The sequence below is a fragment of the Malaclemys terrapin genome, chromosome 7 (genome assembly GCF_027887155.1).
Source record: "Malaclemys terrapin pileata isolate rMalTer1 chromosome 7, rMalTer1.hap1, whole genome shotgun sequence".
In the NCBI taxonomy this organism is placed as follows: Eukaryota; Metazoa; Chordata; order Testudines; family Emydidae; genus Malaclemys; species Malaclemys terrapin.
The window spans coordinates 73695023-73713238 of NC_071511.1; the positions used below are offsets into that span (position 1 = coordinate 73695023).

General features: G+C 42.1%; 1 protein-coding gene across 1 annotated transcript in view; it reads left to right on the forward strand.

Moving 5' to 3' along the window:
• Positions 1–18216, forward strand: part of CDHR1 (cadherin related family member 1) — a 58312-nt gene that overhangs the window by 17650 nt on the left and 22446 nt on the right. Inside the window, exons 8-12 of the mRNA XM_054036072.1 lie at positions 286–429; positions 5396–5474; positions 10327–10427; positions 12611–12814; positions 16295–16447. Coding sequence (XP_053892047.1) covers positions 286–429; positions 5396–5474; positions 10327–10427; positions 12611–12814; positions 16295–16447 — 681 coding nt within the window. The remainder of the gene's footprint in view (positions 1–285; positions 430–5395; positions 5475–10326; positions 10428–12610; positions 12815–16294; positions 16448–18216) is intronic.

Genomic DNA, 18216 nt, shown 5'->3' on the forward strand with positions numbered 1-18216 from the left:
AGCAGAGTTTTCTATAACTCTTAGCATTCATTGATTAGCTCTAAAGCTCTCTGTTTAGTTGAGCTGTTTCCACCTGTTATTGACCATTTTCTTGTTAAGATTAGAATAAATATCTCCACGCATTCTTGTTCTGATGATTCTGGCCCTGTATGTATTGCAGGAGATGCATTACTTTTGGGAGTGTACTAATCAGGAGTGTGGGGTTCTGTGAGCTGATAAATCTCCAATCAGGAGTTCCAGTGGGTGAATTTCAGCATAATGACTTGACAATGCGTTCTGTTGTAGGACGGTGGTGGGAAGCTCAGGGGAGACAACAAGGTGTTTTCAGCCACAACCACAGTCACTATCAATGTGGAGGATGTTCAGGACACCCCTCCCATGTTCATTGGGACTCCCTACTATGGCTATGTCTATGAGGACACCCTGGTGGTGAGTATCACTTTCACCTACAGGAGACCCAGAAGCAATGGAGAAACCTTTCAACATGACAAACCAGTGGGGCCAGGTATCACCAGCACCAGCCTTACAATTCTGGAGACCTACATTCAAACTCTAACTTGAATCTTAAGTGAAATGAGTCAGGTAAATCTCATGCTGGTACTTATTTGTGTCCATCACAAAATCACAGAGAGCCTACTCCAGCTCTCTTTGAAGTCACAGGGATTTTTTACGTGTACAAGTAGGATCAGGATTAACAGCCACTGCATGGTAGGGACTTACAGTGCTTCTGAAAGTGTTTTGAGAGCTCAAATGAGCAACCCCCATTAACCCAGCCAGCCCTGCAGAGGCCTCTGACTATTGCTGCAAGTGGAGATCTTTTACCCAGATGAACCTGTACTTACCATCTGAGAGGTCTGTTTTGGAGCCATCAGCTAGGGTATGGGCCAAGGAAAACTCTGACTCTGCTCCCCTACTGCCCTATAAGATACCAGATCCCAGGCATCATCTCCCTTAGAGTCACTAGGGAGGAAGTGCCCTGACATGCCAGTCATGTTGGATCTTCTCTGCTGAATGATGGCTCTGGAGATGGAATGGGTCAAGTGGCCTGTCATAGTTTCACCCCCACTCTGGACTTTAGAGTACAGATATGGGGACCTGCATGTGAACTCCTAAGCTCAATTAACAGCTTAGATCTGGTCTGGCTGCCACCACCCAAATAGTTTGAGTCATTTGGGAAACTCTGTCTTTCCCCCACCCAAAACCTCTCTCTCCCTGGGTAGCCTTGAGAGTCTTCTTCACCAATTTCCGGGTGAACACCAATCCAAACCCTTGGATCTTAACACAAGGAGAATTTAACCATCCCCCCTCCTTTCTCCCACCAATTCCTGGTGAGTCCAGACCCAATCCCCTTGGATCTTAAAAACAGGGAAAAATCAATCAGGTTCTTAAAAAGAAGGCTTTTAATTAAAGAAAAGAAAGGTGAAAGACAAACCTCTGGGAGAGATTAGCATACCAGCTACTCTCACAGACAACAGATTCAAAATACAGAGGATGTTCCCCTGGGCAAAACTTAATTACACAAAAGAATACCCAATTTGATTATTTTCCTAATTGCAAGACAAGTTACAAAAAGAAAATAAACAAAACCAATTTATTCCTTTTCTAATACTCACTACTCTGATAAGAACTGATTCCTTGATCTTTTCCACTCCGGCCAAAACTGAAACTGACCCAGACAAAGGGAACTTCCCTCCTTCCTTTTGAAACATTTTGTCCCCCCCATTGGTTCCTCTGGTCAGGTGTCAGCTAGACTAGGTGAACTTTCTTTACAGGTAAGAGGTATTAACCCTTAACTATCTGTTTATGACACGGCCTTTACAGCCTGCAGAGTCAGCTGACAGCTCTGAAACCAAACTGTCAATCGGGCAAATAACTCGCAGGTGGAGACAGGAGGTCAGTGGCTACACAGCAAGTACGTGGCTGCCGCGAGGAGATATCTCCATCAGGTTCCATTTCTATTCCATGGCCACAGAGCCCAGGCAGACTGGAGCTTCTGAGTGCTCCATGATATGGAAGAATCCTGAATAACAGTTCAGCCACATGTAAACAGAAAGGGTATTAACCATAGCATATAGTCCAAAGGGTATTAGCCATAGTCATAGTCCATCAAGTCCACTATCCTGCTTCCAGCTGTGCCTTATACTGGATGCCTCAAAGGAAAGTGAAACAAAACCATATCTCTAGCTAATTGCTATATATGAAGGAGGTGGAAATTCCTCCCTAAGCCCAGTGCAGACCTGCTTTCATTCTTAACCATGAGATTTTGATTTACCCTCTCCTAGCACATATCACTGCAAATGGTATTATTAGTCATAAAGTTACGGAGTTGTAGACTCTGACTTCTAATAGCAGTGTGGCTACATTCTGTCTACCTAAATTTCCCTTGCCGTTTCAGTAGACGCAGTTTTCTTTACTTTCTGTCCTAAATTATAATTTAGCATTGCTGTATGCTGTTAAATAGTTGCTGTAGTTCTTTGCCTAAAGTGCTGCATTTCAGCAGGGTGGTGAGGTGGAAGGGATTACTGGTAGTGGGGTACTGGTAGGTAGTTTTTAAGGCACTTCGCAATCCTTTGGATTGAAAGAGGCTTTAAAAATATGATATATACTAATTTACTCTATGTAGTTGCCAAGTGATCTTGAAAGACCCATATCTATCAAGTGCACACAGTACATGGTATTTACTGTGGAAACCATGGGTTAGTAAGTATTCATTACGTCCAGTCTGAGCCCTGCAATTTACACTATTATGATGATATAATGATGGAAATACTAGTGTCCTTCGCAGCCTGGCCTCAGCCATTACAGCAAACTTCACACAGAGAAATGCACTTGCTGCTTTCACTCTTATTTACACATTCAACTTTAGTTCCATGAAGTTGCTACTTTTTTTTTTTTCCCCCCTGGGTGGTGCTTTCTTGGAGTTAACATTTTTAACCCATGACAAAATGCTCTATCTCTGTCCAAGGGACTGCACTGGAGTTCTTCCAGTAGCCATTCTTTAAATCCATCTTCCAGCATAAAAAGTTAGAAATAGAACACTGATGTTTTCTGTGGCTATTTATCCATCTTTTTCTCTGTGAATATGTTGTTCATCAATATGGTAAAGAAATTAAGTAACTCTTTGAGGAAGGGTTTTGCCAGCACATACTATAAACTGTGTAATTGCTATTGCTCTGACAGAACCTTGCCATTGTTTGAAGTATACAGTGGTTGTCATGGAAATATTTCCAATCACTATTTGCAACGATTTAACATTATCTCAGGGTTCCCTTGTTCTATGTTGATGTAGACTGAAATTTACAAAGGGGCCTAGAATGTGCCACCCTGGCTCATTGTGTTGAGTATTTTTACTCAGGGAGCAGCCCCAGTTCAGTCAATAGGCCTACCTGTGTGAGGAAATTGTGCAAAACTTATTGATGTTGGTGACCATCTAGCCTACAGCAATGTTAATTAGGCAAAATGAAAGACTGTAAAGATTTTAAAGACAGCCACAAATGTTCTTGTTGTTTCATAGCACTTACCAATCACATTGCCTTGGGATCCATAGATTGCTTCTGCTGTCTATCTTGATTTTATTGTAGAGACCAGAAATGACCATCTGCTGCTTGGTGAATTACGTGGCAATGAGCCATTGCAATTCCAAGCACTGGAAACCTGTGGAGTAGTTACCAGTACATACATATTTGAGGTCTACAACAGTTGAGTGGCATTTCCAGGATCAAATCAGAGGACTTGAGCCTGCAAGGTTTTGGGCATTTCAACTCCTTTGATATCATTAGGAACTGAGAAAGGACCTTGTAAGACAAGTTCTAAGTGAGGAGTTTTAGGAAATGAAGGTACCCTCATTTAAATGAATATAACGTCTGTATGAGGAGAGGACAGAAGAAATAGAGCTGACTTCCTCTGCTTAAAATCGGAGGTGGACATGAACCAAAAATCTTAAAACTGAGTTCTCTCAAACTTTTGGATGGCCAGGGAATTCCAATCTACACCTGAATTTTGTAAGTGGCTCCAGTCTTTGCAATGTCATGAGCCTAACTAAAACCTAGAGGGTGAACACTCCCAAACTGTGACTTAGAATCTTTCATCCAAATGTATGGCTTGTGCTCATCTCTGGTTCTTTTTTACCAGGCTCTGTCCACTTACCATGGTGGTCTGTTCCCTGGGAAGTAAAGAGCAACAGTATTTAAAACCATTGCAGAATAGAATTCACTGCCTCAGTTTGGGCTAATGTACTCAGCATTGCCATGAAATGCTCACATGGGTTTAGTAACCATTCCACAGGGGAGCAGAGCAGCATTCTCTGATTCCATAGCTGCTCATAAAAGGCTGTGTCGGAAAAAGTAGAAGAGCAGGTGGGAAAAGGACAAGTCAGCACAGTATTTTGGCAACAGAAAGGATTAACAGTTGTGAGCCAGAGTTACACTTTGCAACAACTGTGTGACCCACAAGCCAGAAAGTTGCTTCTGCCTTTCCTGAGGATCCTTACATTTTGCTGACACTAAAATGATTGGCATGATCTTGGCTCAGGATGCTGCAGTGAGCATGCTCCCATTTTCAAAGAATGGCACAGATGGCACTGAATATAATCATAATCATCATCACAAAGAAAACCTAAAATAGGCCTTGTAGCAAAGGCTAGTTGCAGCTGATTTCCTGAGCACAGGCTATCCCTTGTTCCAACTAATAATTAGGACGTCCCCTAGGTCTCCTTCAGTCGATCCCTGAACTAACTTGGCCTTGGTCAGCTATATTGCCTGACCAGCTAACATAACCCATAAGCCAGAAAACATTCCATCTTGGTAACGAATAGTCCCAGGTCAAGCGCTTGCAGTCCTGCGACATTCCCATCTCCCATTCACCAAATTCAATAGCATGGACATCCCCCATTTTAATCGCCATTTGACTCACACACGAACTGACCTGTCAACATTCAGCATTTCACACTGAGAATTTACTCGACCTTCCATATCAGCTCCCTGTGCAGAACAGGAAAGAATCTACAAGCAGTACAGGCCTCACAATGGCCTGGAACAACCAGTCCCTCTGCTGCAGCACATGGATGGGCAGGTGGGAGTTTTACTGGTAGAAGAGTAGAGGCAAAAGAGCCCCAGATCCCTTAACAGGGGGAGGGTACCCATCCCAAAAGCTAATCCTGAGCACACTCCGGGCCTGTAGATCAACCAGTCAAATGGCCTGATACAAAGTCAAGCTGTGACTTATTTTCTGGCAGGAGCATAGGCCCCTGCTGTCATCCTCCTGCAGCCACAGCAAGAGCACCTATCACCTGGTTATAGGGGAGGAACTGGCTGGAGTGGATTTTATTAATATTCGCTAGCAATTTAACTGCTCTTTGCTCTCACTACCTAAGCTGTAATTCCTCATTTCTCCCTAGGACTCTGAGGTACTAACAGTTGTTGCTCTTGACGGTGACCGAGGAAAGCCTAATAATATCCATTACTGTCTTGTGAATGGTGAGTAGACACAGTTGGCATGAAATCCTAAGGGATGTCAAAGCTAGACATGACATTAAATCAGAACGTAGCATGCTAGAGTCTAGTAAAGCTGAAGATACCTCTCATGAAATAGGGTCAGACACCTGAAACTATTCCTGGCTCTTGTCTAGCTGGGAGCAGCCCAGAGATTATTCACTGAGTTTTAGTGTTTGCTTCATGGAGCTACACTGCTCATCTTGAAATCATTTATTTTGCTTATTTATAGTTTAAGAACCAACATTGTGCCTGGCACTTTACTAGACATAAATGATCCTGCGCTGAGGGACTTTCCTATCTAAATTGGTAGCCAACAGAAGAACACACTGGGAGACCCATGCAACTTCAAGGCCAGCACATTTTATTCACATTTCCATGTACATTGTAGTGAGATTTCACTAGCAGGAAGTGTGGGAGCAGAAAGGAGAGGAGGGAACCAATCATGGTTCTGGAGTGGGAAGAGATGGGGACTATTCCGGCCACTCAAAGCCCTGGTTGTCATGGAAATATTTCCAATCACTATTTGCAATGATTTAACATTATCTCAGGGTTCCCTTGTTCTATGTTGATGTAGACTGAAATTTACAAAGGGGCCTAGAATGTGCCACCCTGGCTCAATGTGTGTATTTTTACTCAGTGAGCAGCCCCAGTTCAGTCAATAGGCCTACCTGTGTGAGGAAATTGTGCAAAACTTATTGATGTTGGTGACCATCTAGCCTACAGCAATGTTAAGGTGGGGGAATAGGTATGGGAGGAAGAACACTGCCTTACTTCCCCGCACCACCATGCAAACACTAGCCTCAATCAAGAGAGGCCCCTATTCTACACCTTGAGTTTGTGCTGTCAAAATGCAAGGAAACCATAACATGCTATTGTTAATTATTTATGAATAGTAATTATTATTACACTTTTTGTTTTAAAATCACTTTTTTGTTTTAAAAAGGAAACCCTAAGCTTCAAAATATGCTGTCTTACAGAATGTACATAATGTCACACTCTGAGTTACCAGTTTCCCTATGGTAATTGGGCAATATGATGTATCATTGCTTGAAACAACTATTGACTTCAGCTTCTTCTCAGTCAGGCTTTACTTTTCAGGCTTATGAATCTTAATGATTTACTGCCACATACGTCTGGATCATTCAATGTGGTGTCTAATGAACTTTAATGAAGTTGCAGGTATTGCAGATATTCGCAAAACAAGGCATTATTGGACATTTTAAAATGAGCATTAAAGTCAAATTAGAGAGAGAGAAGAATGACTGGGCTTTCATGTAATCAGCCTTTATTTCTGAAGAGGCAACTCTTCCAGGTTTGAGTTTTCTTTTCTTCCTACTACATGCATCCGATGAAGTGGGTTGTAGCCCACGAAAGCTTATGCTCAAATAAATTTTAGTCTAAGGTGCCACAAGTACTCCTGTTCTTTTCAGTTTGATTTTCTTGCAGCAACAATGGACCTGTCCATGAGTGCATGGGCTCTGCCACAAAACCCAATTCATGGCCAGATTTCCAAACATGCTGCAGGGCAGGGAGAGAAATATCCAGCGTAAGTCTCCCTTTCAGACTAATGAAGTATTTGCAGCCAAGCTCTCTTCCTGTGCCTTCATTTCCTACCTGCTTTCTTCATGCAGCAGGCTACCTTTATCAGAGGAGATGGGGCAAAGATGTGGGCAGCAAGCACCCAAGTGATTATTATATTTCCAGAAGCTGCCTTCTGCTTCGCTTCGCGAATTAGCCATGTCAGAAAGGGAGCATAGTACAAATGGTGCAATTGATGCTCTGCCCAGACACATGGAAGAGTGGGTTTGCTGAATCAGTACACAGCCATACCAGCTCCATCATCCAGATTCTGCCTGTGAGCCTCAGCGGGTGTTCAGGTCAGAATTGACCCTATATCCACAGAAGGTTTTTTTACACAGTATCATCTTTTAGGAGGTTGAGTTTTTAAATGCCCAGACATCTAAGGCCCCTAGAGATACATGCTGCACAAGAAATGACTGTTTTCTGGTTAGATTGTCAGACTTCTCACTTTAGCTGATATTCGTGAGAGCGATTCTTGTTTTTGCAAAGGCATTATTAAGTATTTGCCAATTAAACTGAGAAGGCTCATTTTTATTTCTGTCTGCACATGAAATCAATATGTACAAAAGTGACTGGTAATTTTGAATATCCAACTTCAGATACCTTAATGGAAACTGAATTTCAGCACTTTGTGAAAATCACACCTTTGTAAGGCATTGCAAACAGGGAGCCCAAAATCAACAGTATCCAAAGCACAAATCACTGTTGAAAAATGTGTCCAGTGAATCCCATTCCCATTTTATCCCCTCTTTCTAACACAGAAGTACTACCTTGTTGAGATGCCTTGTGCATCTGGAGGATAGTGTTACATAGAAGGAGAAATGCTGTCGACCTTGCTCCGATCTCCACCCTGATGTAGAATCCCTTCTGTATATTGTGCATATCTCTCTGATCTTTCTTTTGCAAACTAACTATTAGGAACCCCACATCCCTTTGAAAACAGATGGCACAGTTTTGGAAACTTTGGGAAATATTTAGCCCCAGGTGATATATTTTATGCATTTTCCTCTAAACTTTTGCCTTTGGTTAAAACAAGTCTGTAGACACAAGACAGCATGAGCTTATTTGTACCATGTAACATATCAAAATATTTGTTAATATTTGTAGAATAGACTGATTTGAGAAGTTTGTCCTGTCTCCTATTTTATATTTTATGAATATTGGCTACTGTCCAATGATTCCTGCACCAGCAACTGATGTTAATACAGTGTACACTATGATGAAATAGCTTCAGGGTATTTCCCTCTCTGATCCAAAACTGGACCTATGGTGTGTATCATGAAGCGATCTCCTGCAACACTAAGTTGATTAAATGGAGGAATTAACATGAATTTGATCATGACCACCTTCAGATAGGAGGCATGCATCGTGCAATGAATCTCAAGGGTGATACAGGCAGTCTGATGCAGGCAAGTGACATCCTTGTGGAAGCAAATCTCTGGTGTTTCAGTCATCAGCCAGGCTCTAAGAGTGAAAGTATATAACCGTGGCATTAGAACTCACAAACTTATGAATAACGCAATGAATGGTTTGAAATGGATTGCAGCTAGAGATTCCATGAACAATGATGTTCTCCCAGAAGATGAGAAGAGATGCTTCTTGGAGAAAGCTCCAAATGGATTGAAGCATTTGAAGATGTAGAGAAGGCACACAGAGAAAACAGTGGAAACACTGAATGCTCTGGCAGGCAGACATCGTGAACAGCTTCACCCTTCTAGCTCATGGATACTTACATTACCCAAGGAAAAAACTGTTCAGATAGTTTTCCAAGAAGAGAAATGTATTTAATGGATTTCTCCCAACTACTGATGGATTACATAGCAGCAAAGAGAGAGAAGATAACATGTCCATGTAGCTTGAGATATTGGTAAAGATTTTTCCACTTGACTTCCAGTATGGTCATGTGAATTATTCTAGATATGGTTGTGTAAATGTAGCAGAAGACAGACTTCTGGAGGAAGAGAAGCCAGATATATACTATAAGCTAATTGATAATGGGGGAGCAGTATACCGGACTGCCAAACTCTTTAGTGTTGTATGAACATGACATGAGCATCAAGCAATCACTCAACAAGCACTGTGGGAAGCATCAGCATCTCTGCACAAAAGATAAGGCTCTGAGCAAGTATTATCTGACTGCACATTTGGGTTTTCCCCCCCCCCTTTCTTTCAGTGTTGTTGTAGCCATGTTGTTCCCAGGGTATTAGAGAGACAAGGTGGGTGAAGTAACGTCTGTTATTGGATTAGCTTCTCTTGGTGAAAGAGAAAAGCTTTTGAGCTACATGGAGTGCTCCAGAGTTTGATAAAGCCCGAGGGGGTGTTTCATTTGACATTCAGGAGCTCATAGTGTTGTGTAGGGATTACATAAGAGTACATTATTATACTTTTGTAATTCACATGATATAGTCATACAAGACATTCTAAAGCCCTCTTACCAAGAGTCATTACTGTTATATAAATAGTTTACATGTATCATCATTGTATTCAGTGATTGTAAAAAGATAATTACATTTGTATCGTGGGTGCTTTAGACTTATGCCTCTGGGCAAGCAGATATCATCAGAAATATATGTTTTATAATTAGGGGGTAGAAAGTCTTATCTGCAAAACTTCGCAACTCAATCCATTGCACAAATAATGACAAATATTTTGCTGTATTACATGGTACAAATGAGCTCAGACTGTCATGTGATGAGCTCATACTGTCGTGCTTTAATCAAAGGCAAAAGAAGTATGGGAAAATGCATAAAATATAACCTGGGGCAAAATAATTCCCAAACTTTCTAAAACAATACTATTTTTGAGTACATACTTGCATTATCAATTGTATTTAGAAGCTTTCTGCCAATTTTGGTTAAAAATTAAATTGTTTCTGAGTTATGGCCATTTGTATGATTTTTTTTCTCAATAATATTTAAACATTACATGATCCAGAAAAACTGCACCACTTCAAGCATCTACATCCACCCTGGTGATGACCACCAGCTATATGCCTAAAATGTGGTAGCAATGTAATTTTTACCTCTTGCTATCCAAAGTGAGTTCAGGCCGGTAAGTTACTACTCCTTGTAGAGGCTGCCCTAGGTGCCCTACCTCACAGTCCTTTGTCACTTAGCGGCTAGATAGGAACTACAACTTATTTTTTATACAAAACACTGTACATTTTACTGCTCATGTTTTTTTAGAACTCTTCTTTTTCAGGAAGTTGGAAAATGTGATCACCATAATCAAATGTCCCTTTCTCTTCTGACAGGAAGTGAAGGATCTTTTGAAATAAATAATACGACTGGAGCTATTTCTGTTATAAAAAACCCAAGTAGACTAAAGAAAGAAGTGTATGAACTAAAAATTCAGGTATGCTCCATAGTTTCCCTGTGCCCGTGATCTACTAGCCATGAGTGTCAATCTGTGTTAAAAACAGGTAACATGAACCAAGTCCTAAATGCTACATGTTGTATTTGTATGTTCAAAGGTCAGATCATCACCTCGTGTAAATTAGCATAATTTCCCATTGTTTGTCCAGATATTCAAAGTGCCCCCAATTTCCTCTTGGAAATAAAATCTAATAGTCACAAATTAATTCCCAGCTCTACAGTCTTCTTTCTCTTAGGTGATTGTCTGCTCACTCTCTATTTTCAATTTTTATTACTGAGTATGAAAATTAATGAATTATTAAATCCATATCTGCTGGAGTGGATTACTATTAAATCTATAATCATTGAGCGGGTTAGGATAAATGATGCTGAATAGTGGATCATAGCTATTAAATCTATATCCACATGACTGGGTCTCTAACACAACTTTGACACACACGTCCAAAGTTAGAACTGGAAAGAGAACAGAATTTTAAAGAGACAGGATATGAATGTGACATGCTGCCTAAATTTACACAGAATTCTAACGATCAACATTTTAATGGCTCAGGGTCACATCATTAGGCCCTTATCAATTTTTCCTCACACAAACATGCATTGAAAGCAATGGCAATTTTCCTGAATAAGAACTAGATTAAGTCTTTAGAAGGGCCTTGTGACTTAGCCCAAAGATAAATAAATAAATGCTGAATTATTTTATACTAAAAACAATAGTAAAGGGCCAGATTCTTAGCTTGTGTAAATTGGTGGGCTGCTATTGACGTCAAGCTGAGAATCTGGCTCTACATGCTCAGAGATTTAAGACATAAAATCCTCTAGAGAAATTCATGTTAAAATCATGTTGCATCATGCTGTACCATCAAGTCAATTTGATGCAAGTGGAACAAAGGTTGAAATATTGGGCCATAATTGGTGTTGGTTTGAAAACTCTTTGACTGAAATGGGTGTACACCAGGGATTAATTTAACCAGTTAGAGTTTGATTCCTCGGTTACTGGTAACCAATTTCTTATATAAAGCAGCAGCCAGAGTTTCCTCTGTAGTGGAAGAAACATCAGAGGCACAGTCAATGAGAAGAGTATTGATTGGGTGAACCTCAACAAGTCTGGTAGTTCAGTTCAGTTTGGTTGCCTGTCCATGGTGTCAGCAAAGCAGGGCTATAAATCTGAAAGCAGTCTCTCCAGAAGGAAATTTCTAGTACTTTCTTCTTCCCATATGCCCCCCAAATACTGCAAAAGCACAGTTCTTCTCACAGTGCTTCAGCACTCATGCCCTCTGCCAGAACCAAGAAGAGCATGGGTACCTGAAAAATAACCTGGAGGAAAAGTCCAAGCTTTTTGGAACTTCAAAGCGTTTTGGGTTCCTGTTCACCTTGAACCTTCATTCTGGGCAAAAGTTCAGATCATCTCTTACTTTATGTCAATTGGTAATTCATCCCTGGAGAGCAGTTTTCATTCTAGGACAGAGGTGGATTGTGGAGCTCTTTTCTGAAGACTTGGCCTTGTGGCCAATGCAGGACCATTGGTTTTGTTAAGCTTTTGGATGGCTGAGCACAAATACGACTTTCTGCAAGTTTGTAGCGCTCTAGAGTGAAATCCTAACCTCACTGAAAGTCAGTGCAGTTTGACTTCAATAGAGCCAAGATTTCCATCCCTAAGGGCACGTCTTCACTACCCGCCGAATCGGCGGGTAGCAATCGATCTATTGGGGATCGACTTATCGCGTCTAGTGAAGATACGATAAAATCGATCCCCCATGGCTCTTCCGTCGACTCCGGAAATCCACCGCGGCAAGAGGTGGAAGCGGAGTCGACGGCAGCGCAGCAGCGGTCGACTCGCCGCCGTCCTCGCAGCCAGGTAAGTCGACCTAAAATACACCAATTCAGCTGTGCTATTCACGTAGCTGAAGTTGCATATCTTAGGTCGACCCCCCCCTGTAGTGTAGACCTAGCCTCAGCTTCAGACCAAGGTTTCTAACACGAATTTAAAGATCTAGACAAATGTAAAGGCATCAGGCATACTCAACTCATGTACAAAATTACCCTTAATATGTGATTTGTTCACACAGATTAAGGCCCTCTGAGGGCCTGAGAGAAGAAACATTTTAATTGAACTGATAGTTCTCCACAAAGAAAGCACTACAGTTTTTCTTTTACCTATCACAGGCATCAGAAATAAGTCTATATGGTGATGTGACAGCATATGCTTTTGCCACCGTGACTATAAGGGTCGTCGACCTCAACAACCACCCACCAACTTTCTATGGAGAAAATGGGCCCCAGAATCGGTTTGAATTGACAATGTATGAGCACCCACCCGAGGGTGAAATCCTGAGGGGCCTGAAAATTACTGTCAACGATTCAGATCAGGTGAGTTTGTGAAGAGTATCTATCTAGTCTGACTAAGGGTTTTCTGCAGCACCTTTCACTGTAATATCTGGGCACCTAAATTTTGGGGAGGAGCAAGGATAGGTTATAGTATTATAATACGATTGCCCATTAACAGTGTTGTGAATGCTTAAAAGAGAGGTACGGTCTATTGGCTTGAACCCCATGAGTTCTAACCCCAGCTCAGAGACTGACTCCTGCTGGGCCTAAGGTCTTGTCTACACTATGTGGGAAAGTCGATCTAAGCTATGCAATTTGAATTACGTTAGTAGTGTAACTCAAGTTGACGTAGCTTAGACCTATTTACTGCGGGGTCCACACTATGCTATGTCGATGGGAGATGCTCTCCCGTCGACTCCCCTTACTCTTCTCATTCCGATGAAGTACAGGAGTCGATGGGAGAGCGATCTGCAGTCGATATATCGGGTCTTCACTAGACCCGCTAAATTGACCACCGATATATCAATCACCACTCGTCGATTTCCCCCCCCCCCCCCCCCCCAGTAAGTGTAAACAAGCCCTTAGACATTTTAGGCCCTATTTACAATCTCAAATTAGTTTTACCACTAGTATAACTCCACTGAGTTCAGTGGAGTTACGCTTGATTTACAATGACATGGGATCAGCATCAGACCCTTCACCTCTCTCACTTAGTTTCTCCATATGTAAAATGAGGATAATACATTCTTGCATAACTCCTAGAGGTAATAGGAGGACTACTTAGCATTTTACAACTTCAAAATGCTTTACAAATAGTAGCTTTATTACTGCTGTCTCCCACAACCTTATGGAGACAATACAGACCTTGCCCCTTTCATTGTTTCTGTTAGTAAAACCTATAACTTATCATTCTTCTGGCCTTTATCCTTTACCATGAGTTGCAGTGCATGGTTTGATAAAGCTTTATACCCCAAGAAGAGCATCCGATAGCCAGACAAGGGAGAAGAAGAAAGACTCCATGAAGCCCACTTGGGACCTCACCCTGTAGTTCTAACCAACCTAAGAAGCACTTATATACTATGGCAATAGTTGCTATAGGAAACCTTAAGTTAGCTACTGACCACTGGCCTCCATTTGAGTTAGCCTGAGGTTTAGGGAATGACAACATCCCAGAACTGTATTCTGTTAACAGCAATGCTCTTCTGTCACTGTACTCAGTATTGTGCTGTTACTATTGTACTGTTATCAAGCCCCATGGCTTCCCCTTGCTGCTCTGCAGCAAGCAGATAAAGGACTACTTACGTATGAGTGCCCAGTCAGTCCTGTCATTGTTGCTGCTGCAGCAACAGAAGGAAGCAAACTGAAAAACTGCTATGCTAGCTTTTTCTCTATTTGGAGTTTAAAAAAAAAAAAAAAGTCACGTAGGTTGCAACCAGACTATAAAATATACAGAAAGCATTTGTGCCTATATCGAATACATTTCTGAACATGTTTACTGCTGCACAGTGTCACACAATGGTTTTTTTTTTCTTTTAAAGGCCTAAAGCCAAATTATTCCCCTTCTGCACACACACTCATTCAAGGCAAAATGTAAAGTAAACAATGTATGCTTAGTGGTGGCGTGGGATGGAGCTGGAGGTACAGCCTCTAATTTCTGCAAAGCCTGAGGTGTATGGAGTGGAAGCCCATCTGCTCTACACTCCACGCCTCTTCTCACTATAAGGAAAGACAGCAGCCATGCTTCCACTGGCTCTCCTGACATTCCTGTGCTCTGTGATTGTCCAACTGGGCTCATGGAACATGGGTTGCTCTGACCAGAGGTGGGTTCTGCTAAATTTCCTGACAGAAAGTCACTCAGTTTTGGGAGGAAGCAAACTATGCAGAGCAGCCATCTCCAACACAGCATGGTCCCCTGAAAACCTGTGGAGTCCCATGCATAGGGGATCTTTGCCTGGCTGGGAAGATAGCATCCCACATTGCCACTGCTCTTACTCATTCCATGCACATCAGTCATGTCCAGCTGGTATTTGAATGTGTCACTCCACTCTCCACTGCAGGCAAAAAGGAGCCAATGGGTTACCCTTTAATTGTGGGAGTTTGGATTCCAGTGCAACATAAGCCGCTGAGCTTGAACCTGAAAATATTCAGATTTGTTTTGGGGATTAACATTGGCTTTTTTCCCTTTGAGATGGGCAAGTACTGAAGCAGTGACTGCCCAGGCTTAGTCCACCTATGTGTACATCAGCAAGTGGGGGCTGTCCCGTTTCTACATCACCACTACTAGAAGTACTGCATCCTGGAGGGCAGGGCCGGCTCCAGCATTTCTGCCGCCCCAAGCAAAAAAAAATTTTAAAAAGCCGCGATCGGCGGCGGCAGTTCAGCAGCAGGTCCTTCGCTCCTAGAGGGAGTGAGGGACCTGCCGCCCCCGAATTGCCGCAGGTGCCGCCCCTCTCCCTTGGCCACCCCAAGCACCTGCTTGTTAAGCTGGTGCCTGGAGCCGGCCCTGCTGGAGGGACATCAGCATCCGCCAATCAGTGATTGTGGCTGGTGGTGACAGTTGGGAATCACCAATGTTGAGAGATTGGTACCTGCTATTAGTTAATAAATCACATTCAGCTCATCTTGCCCCATCCTCTATAGGAACGCATAAATGTCTGCCAGATTAATGGCTAAAACGGCTATCTGTATGAACCTTCCTTTTTTTTGCCATTCCCCTGCCGTGTTCAGATAAAACTTGACAGAATTGTTCTGGTGTCCAATAGCTTGATCCTTTATCACAGTGCATGGCAGAATGCCCCAAGTTGATGCCTTTTATATATTACTATTGTTGTTTTCCACTGTTCCACCACTGGGTCATCCTTTACCTCCAGTCACCTGTTCTCTGCAGGTTAGAGGGAGCTTCCTAAACCAAAAACAATGAGACAAAGCAGTGCAGCACATAAAAAGCTTCATTGCTCTATATACACATACCTACAGTACTGACTAAACTCACTAAGTCCTGTCCAGCAATGCATCAATCACACGGCAAAGCGCAGGATGGATTTTCTGGAGACCCTTGCTTCTTTGGTTGTTATAAAATCCTGGTCAGGAAGATGGAAGGGATAAACCTTACTAGAATCACCAATCTATGTGCTCCTGGTTCCTTGGAACACAACCAGCTTAAGGGCCTTGAAGCTTAGTCAAAGCCTCTTTCTCACATGAATTGCCCACATAGCCAGCCCTAGTGTAGTGTTTTTCCATTGTAATTGGAGGAGTAATTAATCTTTTTTTTTTTTAAATAAAAAAGCCACGTGTGCCCTGTGACCAGAGCTGCAGCGATTACTTTAGTAAGCCTCTTAGCACTCTCTTACCCAGGAGATAGAGAACAGAAGGTTCTAAGCAGTCAGACACACATTCTAATTATACACATACTGAATAAAAATGGAGCCTATGCCATGCAACAGTAAATGCAGCCTTGCTGCTGAAAGCAAAGCAACATCACTTTGTACTGCTTTTACTTTCATACCTATGCTTTGTTCCCAGGGGGCCAATGCTAAATTCAATCTCCGGCTAGTTGGACCCGGTGGCATTTTCCGAGTTGTTCCCCAAACGGTGCTGAATGAGGCTCAGGTTACCATAATAGTGGAGAACTCTGCTGCCATAGATTATGAGAAGTTCCAGTTGTTAACCTTTAAGGTATAGTATGTTCCTTGCCTGCTCCAATTAAAAGGTTCATATACATGAGGGTTTTTGACTTCTGGTTTCGACTGGGGCCGTGTGACTGAATGCAAATGCTGTTATAGCCCTGTAAACGAAGCTCACCAAGTCAAATTCTTCCCTCAGGTCATTGCTGTGGTGTTTAATGAGTGTAACTGAGGACCATAGTCTATCTTTGGCCCAGTGAATGCAAGGAGTTCTAGCTGTTACATTTGTATAGAAATTTCATTTTGTGATGTTTCTGAAGCACTGTGGGCTATGCACATCAGGGTGACTATTTCACTTATGCCAATAAGCTCATTGGATGCAATCCTGGCCCCACTAATTTTAGTGAATCCAGGATTTCACCTACTCAGATTTAGGCCATGTGGCACATGGTCTTGCTTTAGTGTTATTGCTGGAACTGGTGGAAGACCCCAGCTGATGGGTAATTACTTTTCTATTGCAGCTCATTGCCTTCAGCACCTTGTTACTCGTAAAATATTTTATCCAAGTTATAGTTCGGTACTAATGGGCTCTGCATGTTTTGTATACAAAGAGGCAGTTTCTGTAATGATTAGAGGGAGTGGTGTGGGAGTCAGATTTCCTGGGTTCTATGCCCAGGATTTGCCATGTGACCTCAGCAAGTCACTTCACTGCTGTGTCTCAGTTCCACCGTTTGTCGTGTTTGTTTGTAAAGCACCTGGTGCTCCTTAGATTCAAGGTGCTCTAGAAATACAACATATTATTATTGTATTCAGATGGAAGCTTCATGACCAATTATAAAGCATTGCCCAAATCAGTTATAAGTAGTGCAGATTTATTCATGGTAAGTTACTATAAGACCACTAAAGAAATCACTCAGCTCAGGAATACCTTGAATTCTATATTGAACCAACCAGCTCATGAACACTGAAAGCTGACTGCTATTGCAATGATCACCGAAAGTTGTAATTACAAGTGAAGAGGATTTTTTATTCCTTATGAGATCTCTCACTCTGTTTGGATAAAATGATTTGCACAAGAGTTTTAAAATGAACTGCACAGATTTTGCTAAAAATACAAAGTCTGTTTCTAAATTCCCTATTGGGAAAGGAGGGTGGTGGGAAAATCAGATATCCAGGTTTGAAATATGCCAATTTTTTTTTCAAACAATTCACTAGCTGTCTTGTATACTTGACAAGTTCAAGCCACTTGCTACCCCGACTGCCAGAGTGAGTTCTTTCAGTTAACATTTTGGACAAGATTTGGGCTGGTTTCTGTTCTAATGCCTATCCCCAACAGTTCATCAAAACTGTCATACCGTCCCTAATCAGTGATTAACTCCTTCCCTGCTAGTTTACTGTTGCCCATTAGCATACCATAGAAATCAATGAAACATTAGTCTGCCCTGAGTGTATACAGCAGCATGCCAGGTCCATTCTCCAGGATGTAGGTGGAAAGCATGACACCCAAGGAGTGATCTAGAATTATTTGACCAGAACACATTCTGAGGAATTGACAAAGACAATGGCTCAGTGGAGATCTTCTGCCCTCCAGTTATCACAGTGATTCACCCTTTTGCTAGATTCCTCAGTTCTCCTGGATACCCAGTTAGCACCACAGTGGCCAGAAACATCTTTTGTTTTCAAATGACCAGACAAATGAGCCCACTTCTCTAGGCCTGGAGCCCATTGTATCTCAGGCAACTGACACCTCCAAACTGGACTGTTACAATTTAAATTTACAGTGGCTAATCTAGAAGGCCACTTAGCAGCTCGATCAGGTGC